This window comes from Populus trichocarpa, chromosome 1 (assembly GCF_000002775.5).
Source record: "Populus trichocarpa isolate Nisqually-1 chromosome 1, P.trichocarpa_v4.1, whole genome shotgun sequence".
Classification (NCBI taxonomy): Eukaryota; Viridiplantae; Streptophyta; class Magnoliopsida; order Malpighiales; family Salicaceae; genus Populus; species Populus trichocarpa.
The window spans coordinates 15,515,654-15,532,572 of record NC_037285.2 but is presented as its reverse complement, the minus strand read 5'-3'; the positions used below and the strand labels follow the sequence as shown (position 1 = coordinate 15,532,572).

The 16,919-nt window shown below is 34.6% G+C and overlaps 1 protein-coding gene and 1 long non-coding RNA gene across 12 annotated transcripts in view; one reads left to right on the top strand and one right to left on the bottom strand.

Annotated features, from left to right (window-relative positions):
- The first annotated feature begins 427 nt into the window (after positions 1-427).
- Positions 428-16,919, top strand: part of LOC7490986 (N-terminal acetyltransferase A complex auxiliary subunit NAA15) — an 81,694-nt gene continuing 65,202 nt past the window's right edge. Inside the window, exons 1-26 of one of the 11 annotated variants that reach the window (XM_002299594.4) lie at positions 436-711; positions 1,587-1,665; positions 2,513-2,595; positions 2,704-2,853; positions 4,084-4,199; positions 4,465-4,570; positions 5,904-5,975; positions 6,062-6,177; positions 7,309-7,438; positions 8,079-8,156; positions 8,247-8,300; positions 8,410-8,480; positions 9,163-9,217; positions 9,302-9,397; positions 9,877-10,005; positions 10,118-10,200; positions 10,289-10,519; positions 11,424-11,556; positions 11,640-11,747; positions 11,889-12,020; positions 12,416-12,472; positions 12,644-12,741; positions 12,846-12,904; positions 12,986-13,097; positions 13,242-13,342; positions 13,991-14,755. In XM_002299594.4, coding sequence (XP_002299630.2) covers positions 661-711; positions 1,587-1,665; positions 2,513-2,595; positions 2,704-2,853; positions 4,084-4,199; positions 4,465-4,570; positions 5,904-5,975; positions 6,062-6,177; positions 7,309-7,438; positions 8,079-8,156; positions 8,247-8,300; positions 8,410-8,480; positions 9,163-9,217; positions 9,302-9,397; positions 9,877-10,005; positions 10,118-10,200; positions 10,289-10,519; positions 11,424-11,556; positions 11,640-11,747; positions 11,889-12,020; positions 12,416-12,472; positions 12,644-12,741; positions 12,846-12,904; positions 12,986-13,097; positions 13,242-13,342; positions 13,991-14,193 — 2,703 coding nt within the window. In that variant the 5' untranslated portion in view covers positions 436-660 and the 3' untranslated portion in view covers positions 14,194-14,755. Of the gene's footprint in view, positions 712-1,586; positions 1,666-2,512; positions 2,596-2,703; positions 2,854-4,083; positions 4,200-4,464; positions 4,571-5,903; positions 5,976-6,061; positions 6,178-7,308; positions 7,439-8,078; positions 8,157-8,246; positions 8,301-8,409; positions 8,481-9,162; positions 9,218-9,301; positions 9,398-9,876; positions 10,006-10,117; positions 10,201-10,288; positions 10,520-11,423; positions 11,557-11,639; positions 11,748-11,888; positions 12,021-12,415; positions 12,473-12,643; positions 12,742-12,845; positions 12,905-12,985; positions 13,098-13,241; positions 13,343-13,990; positions 14,756-16,919 lie in introns of those variants that run through there. The other 10 variants (XM_052450096.1, XM_052450097.1, XM_052450100.1 and 7 more) reach the window with 10 other exon arrangements.
- The window catches only part of LOC127904924 (uncharacterized), a 67,625-nt gene continuing 61,612 nt past the window's right edge, over positions 10,907-16,919 (bottom strand). The window contains exon 2 of the long non-coding RNA XR_008058355.1: positions 10,907-11,010. This is a non-coding gene — a long non-coding RNA (uncharacterized LOC127904924). The remainder of the gene's footprint in view (positions 11,011-16,919) is intronic.

The following is a 16,919-nucleotide window of genomic DNA, read 5'->3' as shown; positions in this document are numbered from 1 at the left end:
GTAATATCTTTTTAATGTGGGACAAAAAACCTTTTAAAATATTTTTTTAAACTTCATTATTTACAATATGTATAGCCTATATTTACATAGATTTTTTCATATAAAATATTAAAATTTTAATTTTTTTTATTTTTCCGGATTGATCCATGAAATTCGGAACCCGGCTCCTTGACCGGATTAATTCTGGACCGGGTTTAATAAATATTATTATTTTATTTATTTATTTATTTATTTATTTTTTTTTTTTTTTTAGTATGTAGTTCCATCCACACACACAAAATTCAATTTCATGGCAAATCAATCGTGATCGATCAATGTTAATAGTTAGATTACCAAAAAAAACCCTCATTTCTACACAGTAATCGAGTCCTTTCCCTACCCTTTTACTAGTGGTAAAATCAGGAACGACTCATTTTTTAATTCTAAGTTTCTTTCTGACAGTAGGGTTGCATTTGCCCGTATTCCCTTGCATTGCACCAGATAAACGCCACCACTCATCTCTCTCCTCTCCATCTCCACTTCGCAGCTCTCTCTACTTCAATAATAATAAGAAAAAAACATTAACAAAACGACACCAAACCCTAATCACCAATCTCTCTCTTAACTCTATCTTCTTCTTTCTGTAAAACCCTACCTTTTCCTCAATCATTGACAAAAAAAATGGGAGCTTCTCTGCCTCCCAAAGAGGCTAACCTCTTCAAGCTCATCGTCGTATGCCACCGATTCTCTATCTCTTTCTCTTACTGTATCCGTTTGTGTATCTATAAGTTTACTTTGTCCTTTCAGTTCCACAGATAATAACTGTACGATCATAATCGAATTACAATAATGATGCATTTGTTTCTTACTGTCGACTTCTTATGGATTATTTTGGAATCAGGGAGATAGAGGAGTTTAGGGCTTTTTTTGTGTTTTATAAGTAAATTCGGAAACAGTGCCGTTTAACCAATTTGTGCCACTTGAAGTTGAATTTCAAGTTAGGGTATTTGTTGTGAGTGGGAATATTTCAATTTTCTTGTTTCATGATTATTGATGGCTTGTTCCGTATGTCAATGGTTGAAATGTTGATTTTTCTTTTTCAAAAAAAAATTCCTGCTGTGCTTCAGTTTGTTAATGCTATTTTTTTCTATCCATGAAAGAAGTGACTGCATGCGGATGTAACACACCCATTAAGTGTTGATGCAACACTTCAATAAATTGAAACTATAAACTCGATGGCAATTCATATTCTGAGTTGAAGATTAAACTTTGTTGGTATTGTTATTTTGATGGTGCTCGCCTTCTAAATCTGTTTTGTGAGAAAGTGTTATTTATTCGAGGCTAAAATTCAACAATTTTCTTTTCACCATGTGGTATATATTTGCCTATAAGGTGTCTTGTCTGTTGCTCTGACTATATTAAGCTTTTGGCTGAACCACAATCGTGCATCTGTGGAGTCAAGGTGCAGTAAATTGCAATGGCCTTCATTGACTTCTTATTATAGCTAGATTATTTAGATGAACAAAATTATCTATATAATTACCATGAGGTCCATGTGATGGATTCATTTATTTGAAAAAGTAATGCATTTCTTTCAATTGGTGCAGAAATCATATGAAAGTAAACAGTACAAGAAGGGACTGAAGGCAGCAGATGCTATCTTGAAGAAGTTTCCAGACCATGGAGGTATTGTTCTCTTGTAATGTTAAAAATGTTATGGTTTTGAAGGTCAGATTTCTCTAGCATACCTTTGATGAATGAATCTCATGAGTTTGAAAAAGAATGTGATGATCACTGTTGGAGAAAAAATGCTGAAGATGTTGTGGGTCAAATAGATTTTTTTTTATAGGTGCAAAGATTTTTTATTTTAATTTGCGTGATGAATGAATTCCTTAGCTGTAGTCGTGTTGGAAGTCCAGTGCTGGCTGCTTAGGGGCCTTTTTTTGAGTTAAAATGACTGGAACAACAAAGATGAGATTCTAGGGTTCTGAAATTCAGACTAATTGTTAAGAGAAACAAGTGCAATAGAAAATAGAGGCTATTAGGATCCTACTTTTAGGTTTCTGGTTCCTAGGAATCTCAGTAAAGATTCATTTCATCATGTAGTTTCTAAGAATAAATCCTTTTTTTTTGGTCCTGACCACAAACGTGGGATCTGCTGGCTTTGCAACCAGCAAAAAATTGGTTCTCATTTTTTTTTTATTAGATTGTACTGTTTATGGTTGGGTTGCTGTTAAACCTCTCATTATGAAATGCTTCAAGACACATTTGGGACTTGTTCACCGTTGAATTCATAATATAAGACATCATAATAGAAAAAAAGGATATTGAAGTGGTAAAGATGTAGGTATTGCCTATATAGGAACTGAAAATATGGTTGTTTATCTCTTTTAATGACGCACACAATTTTTATTCCATCAGAAAATTAGCCCTTTTGATTTTTCTACTCTGACTTTTTAATCACTTATCAGATTTCAGTGCATTCTTTCATTCTAACTTTTTTTTTTTGAATTTTGTATCTCTTGGTTTTCAGAAACTTTATCAATGAAGGGTTTGACATTAAATTGCATGGATCGAAAATCTGAAGCATATGATCTTGTTCGACTTGGCCTAAAGGTTGATATGCTCTCCCTATTAGTATAACATTTAAATTTACATTTCTTTCCTTTTTTCATCTCATCTTTGTAATGCAATTTTGTGTTTCTGTTTGTTTCTTTAATGCAGAATGACCTTAAAAGTCATGTTTGCTGGCATGTTTATGGCCTTCTTTACCGTTCTGACCGAGAGTATAGGGAGGCCATCAAATGCTATCGAAATGCATTGAGAATAGATCCAGACAATATTGAAATACTGAGGGACTTGTCACTCTTGCAGGTATAACTTGGCCTTGTTCATCCCTTCTAGACAACTTTTTTCTCTTTATGTGGTTTTTCCTTGACTAGAATTTTTGGGATTGTATAATCAAGAGCTATTGATACTTGCTCAGATTTTACTGCCTCTATTATATTGATGGACTCCCTTTGCCGACAAGCAATAATTCTAGTGGTTCTATAGATGTGGTGTTTCCCTTCGTACACACTTCTTTTGTTCCCTGGTTTGGTTATGATATCCAAATGTTGCCATGCTTTCATTTCTTATAATGGCTGCTGGTGTTTAATAAACTATGGCTTGTTACTGAAGTTGATTTTCTGAGGTCGAGATGGTGTTCTTGTGCTTATTAATTTACTTACAGCCTATTTCAAGTCTTTGGAAAACTGTTCTACCTTCACGACGTGATAGTATGCCACAGAAAACCGTAACTTGTTTTACCCATGCAACTTGTTTTCTATAATTTGTAAAAGACAAGATAATTAATCTTGTGGTCTCCTGCCACTTTAAGTGATAGTTGCACCTCTGTAGCTCCAAGTGGAAAAATACATGTAGGTGGTCGATGGGACTTTAATTGTTTAATATGGTGGACATGAGTTCTTTGTGGTCATAAGTTCTTTCACTTACCATCACAACCAAGTCTAGAAAGAACTAGGGAATGTTTTAGCAAATTGTTTTTACTTTGTAATGTGCTATTTTTCTTGGAAGAGCAAGAGTGCACTATCCAAGGTCCCGGAAGTAGATAGAAATTCTTAAGCTGGCGAGTGAAATAAAAGGAGAATTAAAATTAAAATATGGTTATAAAAAGCAAAACATTGATAAAGTTTAAAGAGGATCCAAGAGAAACTCAAAGTTCAGCTCATGCATCAAAAGTTTATCACTATCAAAAGTCTGCTCAATGTGCACGAATGTGTAGCATGTTGAGAGGATGATTTAGGGAGCACAGGTGTAGGAATGGTAAAAGACGGCCCATTCTGCTGTCTCTATACCTTCACATAGAACATGTTTCACAACACTTTTTTATCCAAAAAAGCAGATGGAGGTACTCCTACCAACCAAATATCCTGATAAGGAGTTCCAAGGAGCTAACCAGCTGTCATGGTTTTGCCACAGTTCAGTCCTGTATGCTTAACTTATAAGTCATGCCCTTTCCTTGCTCTTTTCAACATGCTGTTGATTGTTTGCTAATGTAAAAGCTGTTTGATAATAAGTTGAGACTTTCCTTTCATGTTGCAGGCTCAAATGCGGGACCTAACAGGTTTCGTTGAGACAAGACAACAACTTCTATCCCTGAAACCAAATCATCGCATGAACTGGATTGGCTTTGCTGTTGCCCATCATTTGAACTCAAAGTATGGACTTGATCGTGACACTCGAAGTTTGTTTTGAACTCAAATATTGTTTTTTCATTATAAGAGATTATTAGGGATCTTTATGAATGTGGAATATTACAAATAAAATTTTCACAGTCCAATTTTTAAATCACATCAAATTGTCTTTGAATTTCTGCTTGGCCCTTCCTCTCCCTGATTTGAAAGTAGTAAGTTAAAGTAATCTTGTATGATCTGCCTTTCTAATTTAATTCTTCCCCTTGTGTTTTATTTTGTTCTTTACCAGTGGTTCAAAAGCAGTTGAAATTCTTGAAGCATATGAAGGGACACTGGAAGATGATTATCCTCCAGATAATGAACGATGTGAGCATGGGGAAATGCTTTTGTATAAGGTAACACTATTGACTTCATACATATCTATTCTGTCTTTTAGATCTTTTCAGTTGCTAACTCCTTAATGTTTTGCTTCTTTCCATGTGTATCCTCTCCCTTGTATATGCAAAACTGAATATGCAATAACACAGTTACTAGTTTATGTTGGCTTGAATAGTATTTACAATGACTTTGGACTTTGGGTTGTTGTGCTTCAAGATTTATCAGACCAGTGCAACTAAATCAGTATCTGTTGGAAGCTTTTCTTTGAAGCTGAAATTTAACATCTATTGTTTCTCAATCAAGTGTAAGACTGATTGTGGCTAATTATTAATATATTTCTTTTTCTTTATGCTTTTTCACATAAAATGCAATGCATGCCTATACTTCCTTAATTGCTGTCCATGAAGCCTTGTGGCATTTCCTTCTTAAATTCAGTTGCTTGTAATGCCGAAGAAGTTAGCGGAAGTAAAACCAACCATTTATGATATAAACTTGAATATTTGAGCCAAATCATTGAGTTGAGGTTAATTTCTATCACTCAAGTTAGGGTTTTGAGGAGCTCTTGTGGATTCCTACGTTCATAATCTTTGAATGCTCTATTTTCTGCATTTGCATTTTTGTGAAGTTTTCTAAATGAGAATGTGCTTTTCTTTCTCCAAGTCTTTTGGAGCTGCTATAATGTGCTTGTGGTGATAGAGCATAACCATTGCTAGATCTAATATGCGAGTGTTTTGAACTGTCATCGTCTTTTCTTTATTGTTTCCTCCCTAGTTTACATTTAGGAAAACAGTAACTTTGAACACAATTGACTTTAAAAAGGTTTCATTTCACATGATATTTTGGGCGTGGGGTGTTGATGATTTCAAGTTTGAAATGGATGCAGAAATCAACTTTCCTAGTATGCTTTTGACTTTTAAAAGATTACAAAGCAAGTTGTTGAGGTTGTGTCTGTACTTGAAGGGAAAACATTGCAAGAAATTTCTTTGATGGAAATTGGGGTTTCGGTTGGAAAAAGCCTGCATATTTGCAACTTGCTTTAGTTCTTTACAGATTGAAACATGAAATTCTTGTTGTTTAGAGATTATGCATCTCATGTTACTTCTGAACTGCTATTCCTTAAATAGATACTCATGCAAGCTTCATGACCTATTGCTATTCATCTCGGATGGCGTAGTGGTTTAGATTTGTTTTTTCTTCTGATGCCTTCTTTTTTGCTAGAAGTGACCGCATGGGCTATTGTTTCATGTGATCTTCTTGAAATTTGTTTAGAACTTCCTTTCTGAATAGTAATATTGGTAGATCTCTCTGCAGTTTTGATGGTTATATAACGGTTTTTGATTGTCCTTCCAGATCTCTTTATTAGAGGAATGCGGTTCTCTTGAGAGAGCTCTAGAGGAGTTGCATAAGAAAGAGTCGAAAATTGTAAGTGTACACTTCATTTGTTGTTAGGGTAACTGCGTCTTCTTGAGTCTCACTTAAATATGTACTTAGAGAAAGTTGATCTTCAGGTTGATAAACTGACTCTTAAAGAACAAGAGGTTTCTCTATTAGTGAAGCTTGGCCATCTTGAAGAAGGTGCTGAAGTGTACAGGGCATTACTTTCCATTAATCCTGACAACTACAGGTGACTTAATATGCTTTACATTTCTGAGAAGAAAGTTAAGAGAATATAATCTAATAGAAAATGGCAGGATTGCTAGTAAACATAGCAGTTCGTGGTTTTGTGATTCCATCTATGAACTCAGCCACTGGTGTCTATTGCATTTATCAATTTTTTCTAAAACAAATTTGGTGATTTGACATTGATAACCTTCATTTTAATGACGAATCAAGAGTGTTTCGTTATTTGAGAAATTGTCAATATTCTTATATCCACCAGAGTGGATGAGGATAGAAATCTGTTTTTGATGTTTTATCCATTAATCAGCTGCCTTCATATTGTCAACATCATTATTGATTAAGCTCTATTGCAAACATAAGTAACTATAGCTCTGTTGTGTCATTGTATGCAATCTTTGCATCTGTGATTAACCAGATTTTTCGTTTTTGTGATTCAAGATGGCCTTTTATTTGAACAGTTTTTTATTACAAATTAGGAGAAATTGCCATAAAAATAAGGTACTATTTAACGTTGTCTACTTGTTTATTTTGGCCATTTAGCTTTGAAATTAACCTCAGGACACCTTTATCTAGAGGCAAATAACCAAATTTTGCTTCTTTCTATTTAGTTTGTTTGTCATTGTTGTAGACAACATTTCCATTTCTTTTCCACATTGCTGTAGCTTACCAGAACTCACTATTTTCTTTAATATGCATTTCTTTAAAGACACCATCTTTCTTTCTATTGATCATCTGCAACTGCTCTTGCAAAACCCATCTTGTACAAACTGATCAAGCTGCTCTACAAACTATGTTCTTTGTGATTCTGCTTGATTTCTCACCTGATTCTGGAGAGTCTACCCATCCTGCGCATATTTGACATATGATCCTTAAATTGTTGATTGTCTATGGTTTTGTTTTCCTTGTTCCTGTCTTTCTGATAGTTGTTATTGTGATGAACATAAAATTTTGAATGGACAGAATGCTGCTGTAGAAAATATAATCTATACACGTTGGAATGGTGACCATATGATTAGCTTAATGCAAACATGTTGCCTGTTTCTCAGTCTCTCTCTGCTGTCTGTGAATCTTGGCTTTTGCATTTATAGCTTTAGTATGGGACCTAATGTTGTCACTATCTTTTCTGGCTGTTCAGGTATTGTGAAGGCCTACAAAAATGTGTTGGGTTGTATTCGGAAAATGGTCTTTCCTCTTCTGATATTGATCAATTAGATGCCTTGTACAAATCACTTGGGCAGCAATACACTTGGTCATCTGCTGTTAAGGTGGGGGCATGTCCTTAGTTTTTGTGTCCGGAGATATTTACTGCTCTGCTTTTATCTGAAGTAGAAATTTTATGTCTAGCTTGTTATGTTAAAAAACTCCCCCTTTCTTCCCTAGTTTGAATCATTGTTTCTATCCCTTAACCCACCCTGCCCTTTATTACTTGAGCTAAAGGCCAGAGGAATTCTGTAAAGGCTATCTACTATTAGGAAAATTTCGTGGAGTGTATTCTGAGGTGGTCAATGCCTGCGAGCTGAAATGATATTGTTTATGCTAGTCTCTACAACTGTTAAAGCATTGCCCCATTTTCTCAAACGTCTTCTGCTTTGTGTGGTATGCTTCAAATTAAAACCATGAGAATTAAGACCCTGACCTCATCCAACCACTGAACTGCCTAAACAAAAATATAAGAGAAACCAATCTGTTGTATGGTATATCTGAGAAATTCTTAATCATGGGTTGCTGTTGGTGGGACCTTGGTGATAGTACACTCTTTTAGCATCATCTTCTATAATCATTGTCTTTTTTATTTTGTTGTGGTCATCATTGTTTTTTTTTCCCTGAATATGTACACGTATGTATGCAATGTGATATATTTTGCTGGGTTACATTGTGGCTGCCACTTTTCTTCTTTTATTTCAGAGAATACCGCTTGATTTTCTACAAGGTGACAAGTTTCATGAAGCTGCAGATAACTATATTAGGCCCCTCCTGACGAAGGTATTCATAGTTGCAGTTCAAGCAATTCTTATTGATTTTTTCTTATTTTTTTTTGGCTAGGATTATGTACGATCTTCTTGTTGTTCTTAGGGAGTTCCTTCATTATTCTCAGATCTTTCACCACTATACAATCACCCTGGAAAGGTGAGTTTTATTTCTTGTATGTTATTTGTGTACCTTTTGGAGGTTGTTTACTCGAACTGTTATTTTGTTGTTTGGTTAAAAGCAATTTTCTGTGGTTACTCTTATGCAGGCAGACATACTGGAGAAACTCATTCTTGAACTGGAGAATTCACTTAGGATAAGTGGGGGATACCCTGGGAGGTAATTTATGCTTTGTACCTTTGTATCAGAATGCAAGTTTTGTTAATAAATCTGATGCACAAACTTGAAATATAAAGGATGGAAGGGGAATTTCCTCAGGATATCTTTCAGTTTCTTCTAGCTCTCTTGTTTTTATCTATGCTACATGCTTATAATAAAATTTCAGAACAATTTGTTTATAATAACTTGATTTGTTGTTCAAAGAAAAAATAAAAATATAATTTGATTTGTTTTTTCATTGATGGAAATTGAGAAGACATAAAGGCACTAACATCAATTTGATGCTCAGGCCTTGTTTTTGTCTTTTCTGGCTTACAAAAGCTGTTTTCTGCATCAAGCAACTGTAATCAAGTTTTGTAATATCACAGCTCTTGGACTAGTAATTCATTGTGCTAACTTAATCTGCTGCATTTTAATACGATGAGTGAAGACCATAATGGAAAAATACATTTAGAATTTCCCCTTGCTTGTTTTGTTGCCTAGTACCTTTGGTACATTTAGGGGAACATGGACCTATCTATTAACGTGATCAAAATTACAGATTTGTATCTCATTAAAGAACATGTGCGATTGTTACCGATAATTTAGTGTCCTTACTTTCTTATTTTTCTATAGCAAGTTTCATTTTGTTTTTGTTGTTTGCCTTTTTTAACATCCTTTTGTATTTCTTTCACATATGCAGGCCAGAAAAAGAGCCTCCTTCAACACTTATGTGGACCTTGTTTTTCTTGGCTCAGGTCGAGTACCATCAAATAGCTTGCTGTTATTGTTATGTCCCTTTGATGCTTTCTAATAATTTATTCAGTTTTTCTTTACTGCAGCATTACGACAGACGGGGACAGTATGATGTTGCTCTTAGTAAAATTGACGAGGCTATAGGGCACACTCCAACTGTGATTGATTTATATTCTGTCAAGGTTGATTTACACCTACCATCTGTAAACTTTTATGTCCAAGGTTCCATTGATCAGTCTCATTTTGCCACCTCTATATTTTAATTTTTGAAAGCTCTCCTCTTGGTTTCCTATTTGGAAAGGAATTATTAATTCTTTGATAGTTAACATTTTGGATATTCTTTGCTTCCGGGTAAGTCTTGAAATTTTGCATCCAATATAGCCTGAACAGGTAGCATATGCTTGCCTCTTTGTTGTTTACCATTTGTGTGTGTTAGTCGAGGTTTATGATTTACCCTCATTTTTTTATGGGTGTGGGGTCAGCACCTAGAAGCGTCTTTTCCTTTATTGGATTGATATGACTTTCACCATATAATGCTGTCTTTAGTGTGTAATAGCACTTAGAGAAAGGCATGAATGCATAAAATTCTGTTTTTTATTTAGAAACTACAAACTGTTGGGTTTTGTTGTCATCACTCTGTTTTGGCATCTCTCAATCACAGAGCCGCATTCTGAAGCATGCCGGTGATTTGCCAGCTGCTGCCACTTTGGCAGATGAAGCTAGATGTATGGATCTTGCAGATCGATATATAAACAGTGAATGTGTTAAACGTATGCTGCAGGCTGATCAGGTGTGGAAGCTGCATTTGTCTTAATTCTGGATCTTCCTGTTATTGTTGGTTTATGGTGCTTTGTCAGCTTGTTTGTGCATGCTGTGCTTTATAAGGAAATCTTTTCTTGAAGGTGGCTTTGGCAGAAAAAACTGCTGTTTTGTTTACAAAAGATGGGGATCAGCACAATAACCTTCATGACATGCAGTGCATGTGGTCAGTCTATGTTTAATTTTTGTCACAAAATTTTTCTATAAGTAGGATATTTTGGTTCCATTCTGAGTATTGTATAATAATTGGTAAGGTATGAACTTGCATCTGGTGAGAGTTACTTCCGTCAAGGTGATCTTGGGCGGGCTTTGAAGAAGTTTTTAGCAGTGGAGAAGCACTATGCAGATATAACTGAAGATCAATTTGACTTCCATTCCTATTGTTTAAGGAAAATGACTCTACGAGCCTATGTGGCAATGCTCAAATTTCAAGATCGTTTGCATTCACATGCATATTTCCACAAAGCAGCAGCTGGAGCTATCAGGTGAAATACTTTTGCTGGAACCTAGATAGAGATTTTTGATTTTTTAATTAGCCTACTTGTCCTTAATTTTTCCCTCTTGCTTCAGCTTGAGTCAGAATGCAGCTTTACATGCTTTCCTTTTCTTATGCACGTGCTGCACAGACTTTTTCCATTGTCTGAAATGGTTTGTGTTGGTTTCCTTGAGCATTATGGAGGGGGGAAGGGTTCTCTGGGAAGGATAAACTGTAGGTTATGAATAATGATTAACCATTTATCCAATTCTCCAAATTGAGTTGTCACTCTAGATTTGTATTGGTTTAAAATTTTGTCTTTTGGATGGTATGGCTTTTACTGGATATGAAACTAGACAAGGTATGCCTTTTCTACTGACTTTTGTTTTTCTCCAAGTTGTTCCTTTAGAGAATTAAATGAAGGTGTTTGCATTCGGTTGTTCATTGTTTACCCTCCTTGAAAACTTGGAGTGCTAGCATAAATAATACAATCATGAATACCTTGCCTAGGCTGCTGGATGCAATGGTCAGAACTGTTGCGATGACAACTTGATTGTGTCAGTTGCCTCTTTAAGTCATATCCTTCATGTCTTGCTTTTGGGGTTTGGAAACATCGGCTAAGTTAACTGAATATGGAACAATCAAATCCCGTTCACTGCCTTTGTGCGGGGTATTCTTCAGTATGGCCTTGGTTTTGCAGTTAAATTATTGGAACACCACGCTCATATGGTTTTCAGTGTGGATTGCATGTCATTTCACTGGAGCTGTGCCTCATGCATTTGTCTTGTGGATGTGTCTATGTTAGTTGTATTTTCTTTAGTTGATTGAATGCCATCTCATACTTGTAAACCTCTTTGAATTATTATTTTTTGTTGTTATATTCACTGGTGTGGAATATGGGTTTTCAAATGCAGATGTTACATAAAATTGTTTGACTCTCCTTCAAAGTCAACAGCTGAAGAAGATGATGAAATGTCAAAGTTGCCTCCTTCTCAGAGAAAGAAGATGAAGCAAAAACAGAAAAAGGCAGAAGCCCGAGCTAAGAAAGTATGTTAATAATCAGCCTCTGTGAGTCTGGGCTCCTTTCTGTTATTATAATTTTCATTCTATGGTCTTATATTCCATTCTAGGAGGCTGAGGTGAGAAATGAAGAATCAAGTGCCAGTGGTGTTTCTAAGTTGGGTAAGCGGCACGTTAAACCTGTAGATCCAGATCCAAATGGGGAAAAATTATTGCAGGTTGCTTCTATTTCCTAGTTGTTTGTTTTCTCATAGGTTTTTATTTTTTAATGCTTCAAGGCTTCTTAGGCTTCAAAGTACAAAGTACACATCATTCATCCTGGATGAATAACAGTTTGATGTGGACATTTTTTTTTTCAGGTTGAAGATCCATTGTTGGAAGCTACAAAGTACTTGAAGCTGCTTCAGAAACATTCACCTGACTCTTTGGAGACACACTTGCTTTCTTTCAATGTAAATATGAGAAAGAAAAAAATTTTACTCGCTCTTCAGGTATATCTCTTCTGAAACTTTACTTGGTCACTATTTTCAACCCTTTCCATTTTCCTGTGTTGACCACTTAATGTCTCCTTAAGTGGGACTGTGGAGGTAATATTGGCAGAAAACACTGATGTTATTGAGTCCAAATGGCATAGAGCAAATCATCCATCAATAATAAATAACCAAGTTAATAATACTACTTAAAGCTATGGTGATTTTTAACTTTCTGAAGAGAACAAGTTATATGTGAAACTCAACTCCTATAGTTAGGTTGGTTAAGTCATTTAGTGAGGTTTTCAGTATGAATTTAATGATGCTTTCTATTGGATGGCACTTTCGTACAATTGCATTTACTACTGGTAATTTGGTGTGTTAATTTTATTTTATTTTTTCTTTCTTCCCTGTAGGCTGTAAAGCAATTGCTAAGGTTGGATGCTGAAAGTGCTGATTCCCATCGCTGCTTGGTATAGGACCCTCTATCATGCAATAGTCCTATTAACCTTGACTGTGTTTTTGAAATACTGTATTTTATGTGTCCAGATACTGGTATTACCTGTTAGTAATATGCATGTACTGCTGGTTAGAGGACGCCCTTTGTTTTTGTCTGTACTGATTGTGAACTTAATGTGCTGCAGGTTAGATTCTTCCATACGGTGGGCACAATGACTGCTCCCGTGACAGATACTGAGAAACTTGTTTGGAGTGTCTTGGAAGCAGAGCGTCCATTGATTAGGTTCTCTTGCAACTTTCCTTTTTCTTTTTCATAATATAATGTTTTCTGCTCCCTTCTATTAGTTTTAAATTACATATTAAGGTTTGCTCTGTTTATTCTTGTAGTCAATTGCATGAGAAACCTCTCACTGAAGCAAATATGATTTTCTTTGAAAAACATGAAGGTAATCTTTCACCTCATGTGGCACATTTGTGCAACTATATCTGTATAGAATTGACATGTTGATTTTTTTTTGTTCCTGTAGATTCTTTAATGCATAGAGCTGCAGTGGCTGAAATGCTATCTGTCTTGGAACCTAACAAGAAACTAGAGGCTGTTAAATTAATTGAAGATTCAACCAACAACCCTGCACCAACGTAATCCTCAGTAATCTGAGTTCTTTTCTTTCCATTAATTTGTTTGTACTACTTTCTTGTTTGGACCTGGACTTGCACATCTTTGTTGCTGATGCAAAACTGAATCTGTATCTATATTTCCCTGTTTTTTTTTCTTACCAACAGAAATGGAGCACTTGGACCAGTCAATGAATGGAAACTCAAAGACTGTATTGGAGTCCACAAGCTCCTAGTAGAAGTTCTTAATGACCCAGATGCTGCATTGAGTAAGTAAAATTTTCCAGTCAGGCCAGAATTTGAATATGCTTATTATCTAGTCTATAAGCCGTGCAAACAGTGACAGAATTAGTCATTCTTTTCGTTTTATTTTTGTTAATGTTTTTCTTACTGGCAGTACAAAAGTCTTAGACACATGGTGTATCGTTGGCGGTGGTGTTAATATTTTATGAAAACTTTTTTTCCATTTCCTTTTTAATTTTAACTATCGAGAGAGGTTTGGTCTCTAGGTCATCTTCTTGCTTCTCCCTTCTGTCTGCTAAGTTGCTATGTGCTTGTCTACTTTTCTCATGGATAACTTGTTCGACTTAGATTCTCTATCTACATGTCTCGCTCCCTTCTAATTTATCAGTTTCTTTTGCCATGTTGTGAGCTGTGTCCTTGATTAAAAGGAAAAATGCACTTTTGAATCTTTGGGAATCCAAATATGCATGCCTGTCTTTTCAAATTCTCTGTTTTGTGACATTTGTTTTTGGCTGTCAGACCAGCTCAAGATTGATTTTACCTCCTGAAACTTTATTGCTAAGAATGTAATAAACTTTAGAACCAGGGAGATGTTTGAAACATGCAAATAGCATTCCATAATAGAGATGCTAAAATTTATTTTGCTGCTCGATGTTGAATTTGTTCCTTTGCAGGGTGGAAATTGCGTTGTGCCCAATACTTCCCTTGCTCAACATACTTTGAAGGCAAGTGCAGCTCAGCTGCATCGAATTCAGTGTACGGTCAGATTGCCAAGAACCCTGAGAATGGAGGCTCAAACCATTCTGATGGTGGTGAAATTGCAGATTTTGTTGAATCAAATGGAAGGCTGGAAACTTTCAAGGATCTTACCATCTGAACATGAGGCCAAATGAACGTATCAGCTAACATGCAACTGCAGTTTGTGTTAGTGGGTAGATCAGATCACCAGGTGGCAGCAGAAAATTATACTCCGGAGGATTTTTAGTTTGCTGCTCATTGGGGAGCATTCTTGTGAGGTTTTGTGCTAGTCATGTCATTCCTCGATTGTTGCTTTGAGATCAAATTTTTTGATTTTCACCGGTTCTACCTCGCCTTATTCTGAGATGCATTTCTTTGCAAATGTGTATAACATACTTCTATTGTGTTTTTTTTTTTAGGGTTGATTTCTTTTAATTCAACTCACCACTTGGTGAGATATTAGACAAGGGTGGTGGCTCTGTGGGCCTGACAGCATTTGAAGTTATTTTTATCTCTAGGTCAGGGAGTTTCAGAGCACTGGTTTTACATCTGATTAGCATGGAACAATTTCTCATAGAGCTGATCTCTAGAGCATGCTGTACCCTTTCTGTCAACCGTTATTTGATTTGTAAATGCTACATATTGTTAAAAATTTTGCTACAAGATTCATCAATAACCATAGTTTTTATCAATTTGGCTGATACTGGGCGTTCAAAATTGATATTACCTTCTTTTTTTTTCTTTTTTTTTAAAGTTTAACCGGACCCTTTAAGTTGAGAATGCATTCCCAAATTACTGATCTTCGCCGTGGTTTCTGGCGAAGCACCAACAAATTCTCAGGACAACAAACTCTACTCAAGGAGGAAACGAGCGGAAGGGAAATCAAGGCGTTCCCTTTTGGCATATTATGGTATCTTTTGTGTGGAAGGAAAGAAGTGATGCAATCGTGGTTGTCATGGTGTAGCAGACTAGCAACATAGTTGGCTATTGCGGGTTTTATGGGTTTGAGTTTTACTATAAAAACATAATATTAGTACTTTCTACGTTAAAAAAACATAAATAATCATTTCAAACATGTTAATTCTATATAATATTAGTACTTTCTACGTTAAAAATCATAAATAATCATTTCAAACATGTTAATTCTATCATTAGACACCATAGAATTAATCACTTAAATCTTCAAAATAAGCGTTTTAGTAGACTCTCATTTCCGTACTCATAATGCATGTTGGAATCTCTTACAACTTTAATAGGTCAGTGGAAGGATCTTATAGGTGCGGTAAAACGATGATATCCGTGTTTTAAAATTTTTTTTTTTTTTTTGTTGAAATAATTTTTTATATATATTTTATATTATTTTGATGCGCTGTTTTTAAAAATAATTATTTAAAAATAAAAATAATATCATTTTGATACATTTCAGCATGAAAAACACTTTAAAAAATAACCGTAACCACACTTCTAAACAGACCCGCAGACGAAAAGTTAAATAAAATCTTGTTAAAATTAATATTCTTTCAGGTAAATGTTCCATTCTATCATATCATATGAATTATTTCCATATAAGTTAATAATATTTGTACAATATTGTGTTGTCTAAAGAAGAAGAAGAAGAAGAAGTCTACATACCAAAAAGTCACAAAGAGAATGATGCTGAGAATTTATCCTTGCGCTCCTCAACTTCTCTCTCTTTTTCTACACCTAGCTACAGGTTTTAATTGAGCTTCTTTCTTGGCATTGAATATTTTCTCAAGAAACAAATAATTATCGAATTGCTTAATCAATCCAATCATCAATCTTTTAACCAAATTTAACTATATTCAACAATTCATAATTCGTTATGTACTATATATAGACCCTTTGAGGCATTATGAAATTACAAAAACCAGCCAAAAGTTTAAAGATTTAACAAAAACTCCTCCAAGTCTTACAAAATATCACAAAAACCTCCTTTTATACCCCAAAATGCCATTAATTACTATTCAAAAAAGATAGTTAAATTAAGATCTCAAGAGAATTAGAGAAATAATAATAATAAAAAAATGGTGCATGATTTTTTTAGTGCATGAACAATATTGATTTCACTGTTTAATTTCATTCATTCTTTTGAATTTTGTTCTCAATATTCTTTCTCTATTCCTTTTTAAAATATTTCTGCCACATTTTGACATGATTGTTTTTAGTGCATGAACAATATTAATTTCACTATTTAATTTTATTCATTTTTTTAATTTTTTTTCTTAACTTAACTATTCTTTCTTTATTTCCTTTTTAAAATATTACAACCACATCTTGTTTACTCCCTCCTCCATCCTAGACTACGTCCTTTAAAGGTTATTAGTTGCTATGCCCGCGCGTTGCCGCGAGCTTATAACATACTTTTGCGTTGTTATGGATTTATAAAACAAAATTATATTTTTTTAATAAAAAATTATAACAAAAAAAATAACGTGGAGTTACACTTTAACAATCAATGGTGTTTTAAAGAAAAACACTACAAAGCTAAATTTTCAACCAGCTCAGTATGAAAAAAATAAATTCGACAAAGATAATTTTGAAAAAAAAATCGATAAAAAAACATGTGGGGAAACACTGTAGCAAGAAAAAATCACGTGGGGAAACACTGTAGTAATCCACAATATTTTTTTTTCAAGAAAAAAACAACAAAGCTAAATTATCAACCAGCTCAATATAAAAAAAACTAAAATTGACAAAGATAATTCTGGAAAAAAAAACAAAGAAAAAAGAAAAAAAACCATATGGAAAAACACTGTAGCAATCAACAGTGTTTTAAAGAAAAAATTACAAAGTTAAATTCTCAACCAGCTCAATATTAAAAAAATAAAATCGACAAAAATAATT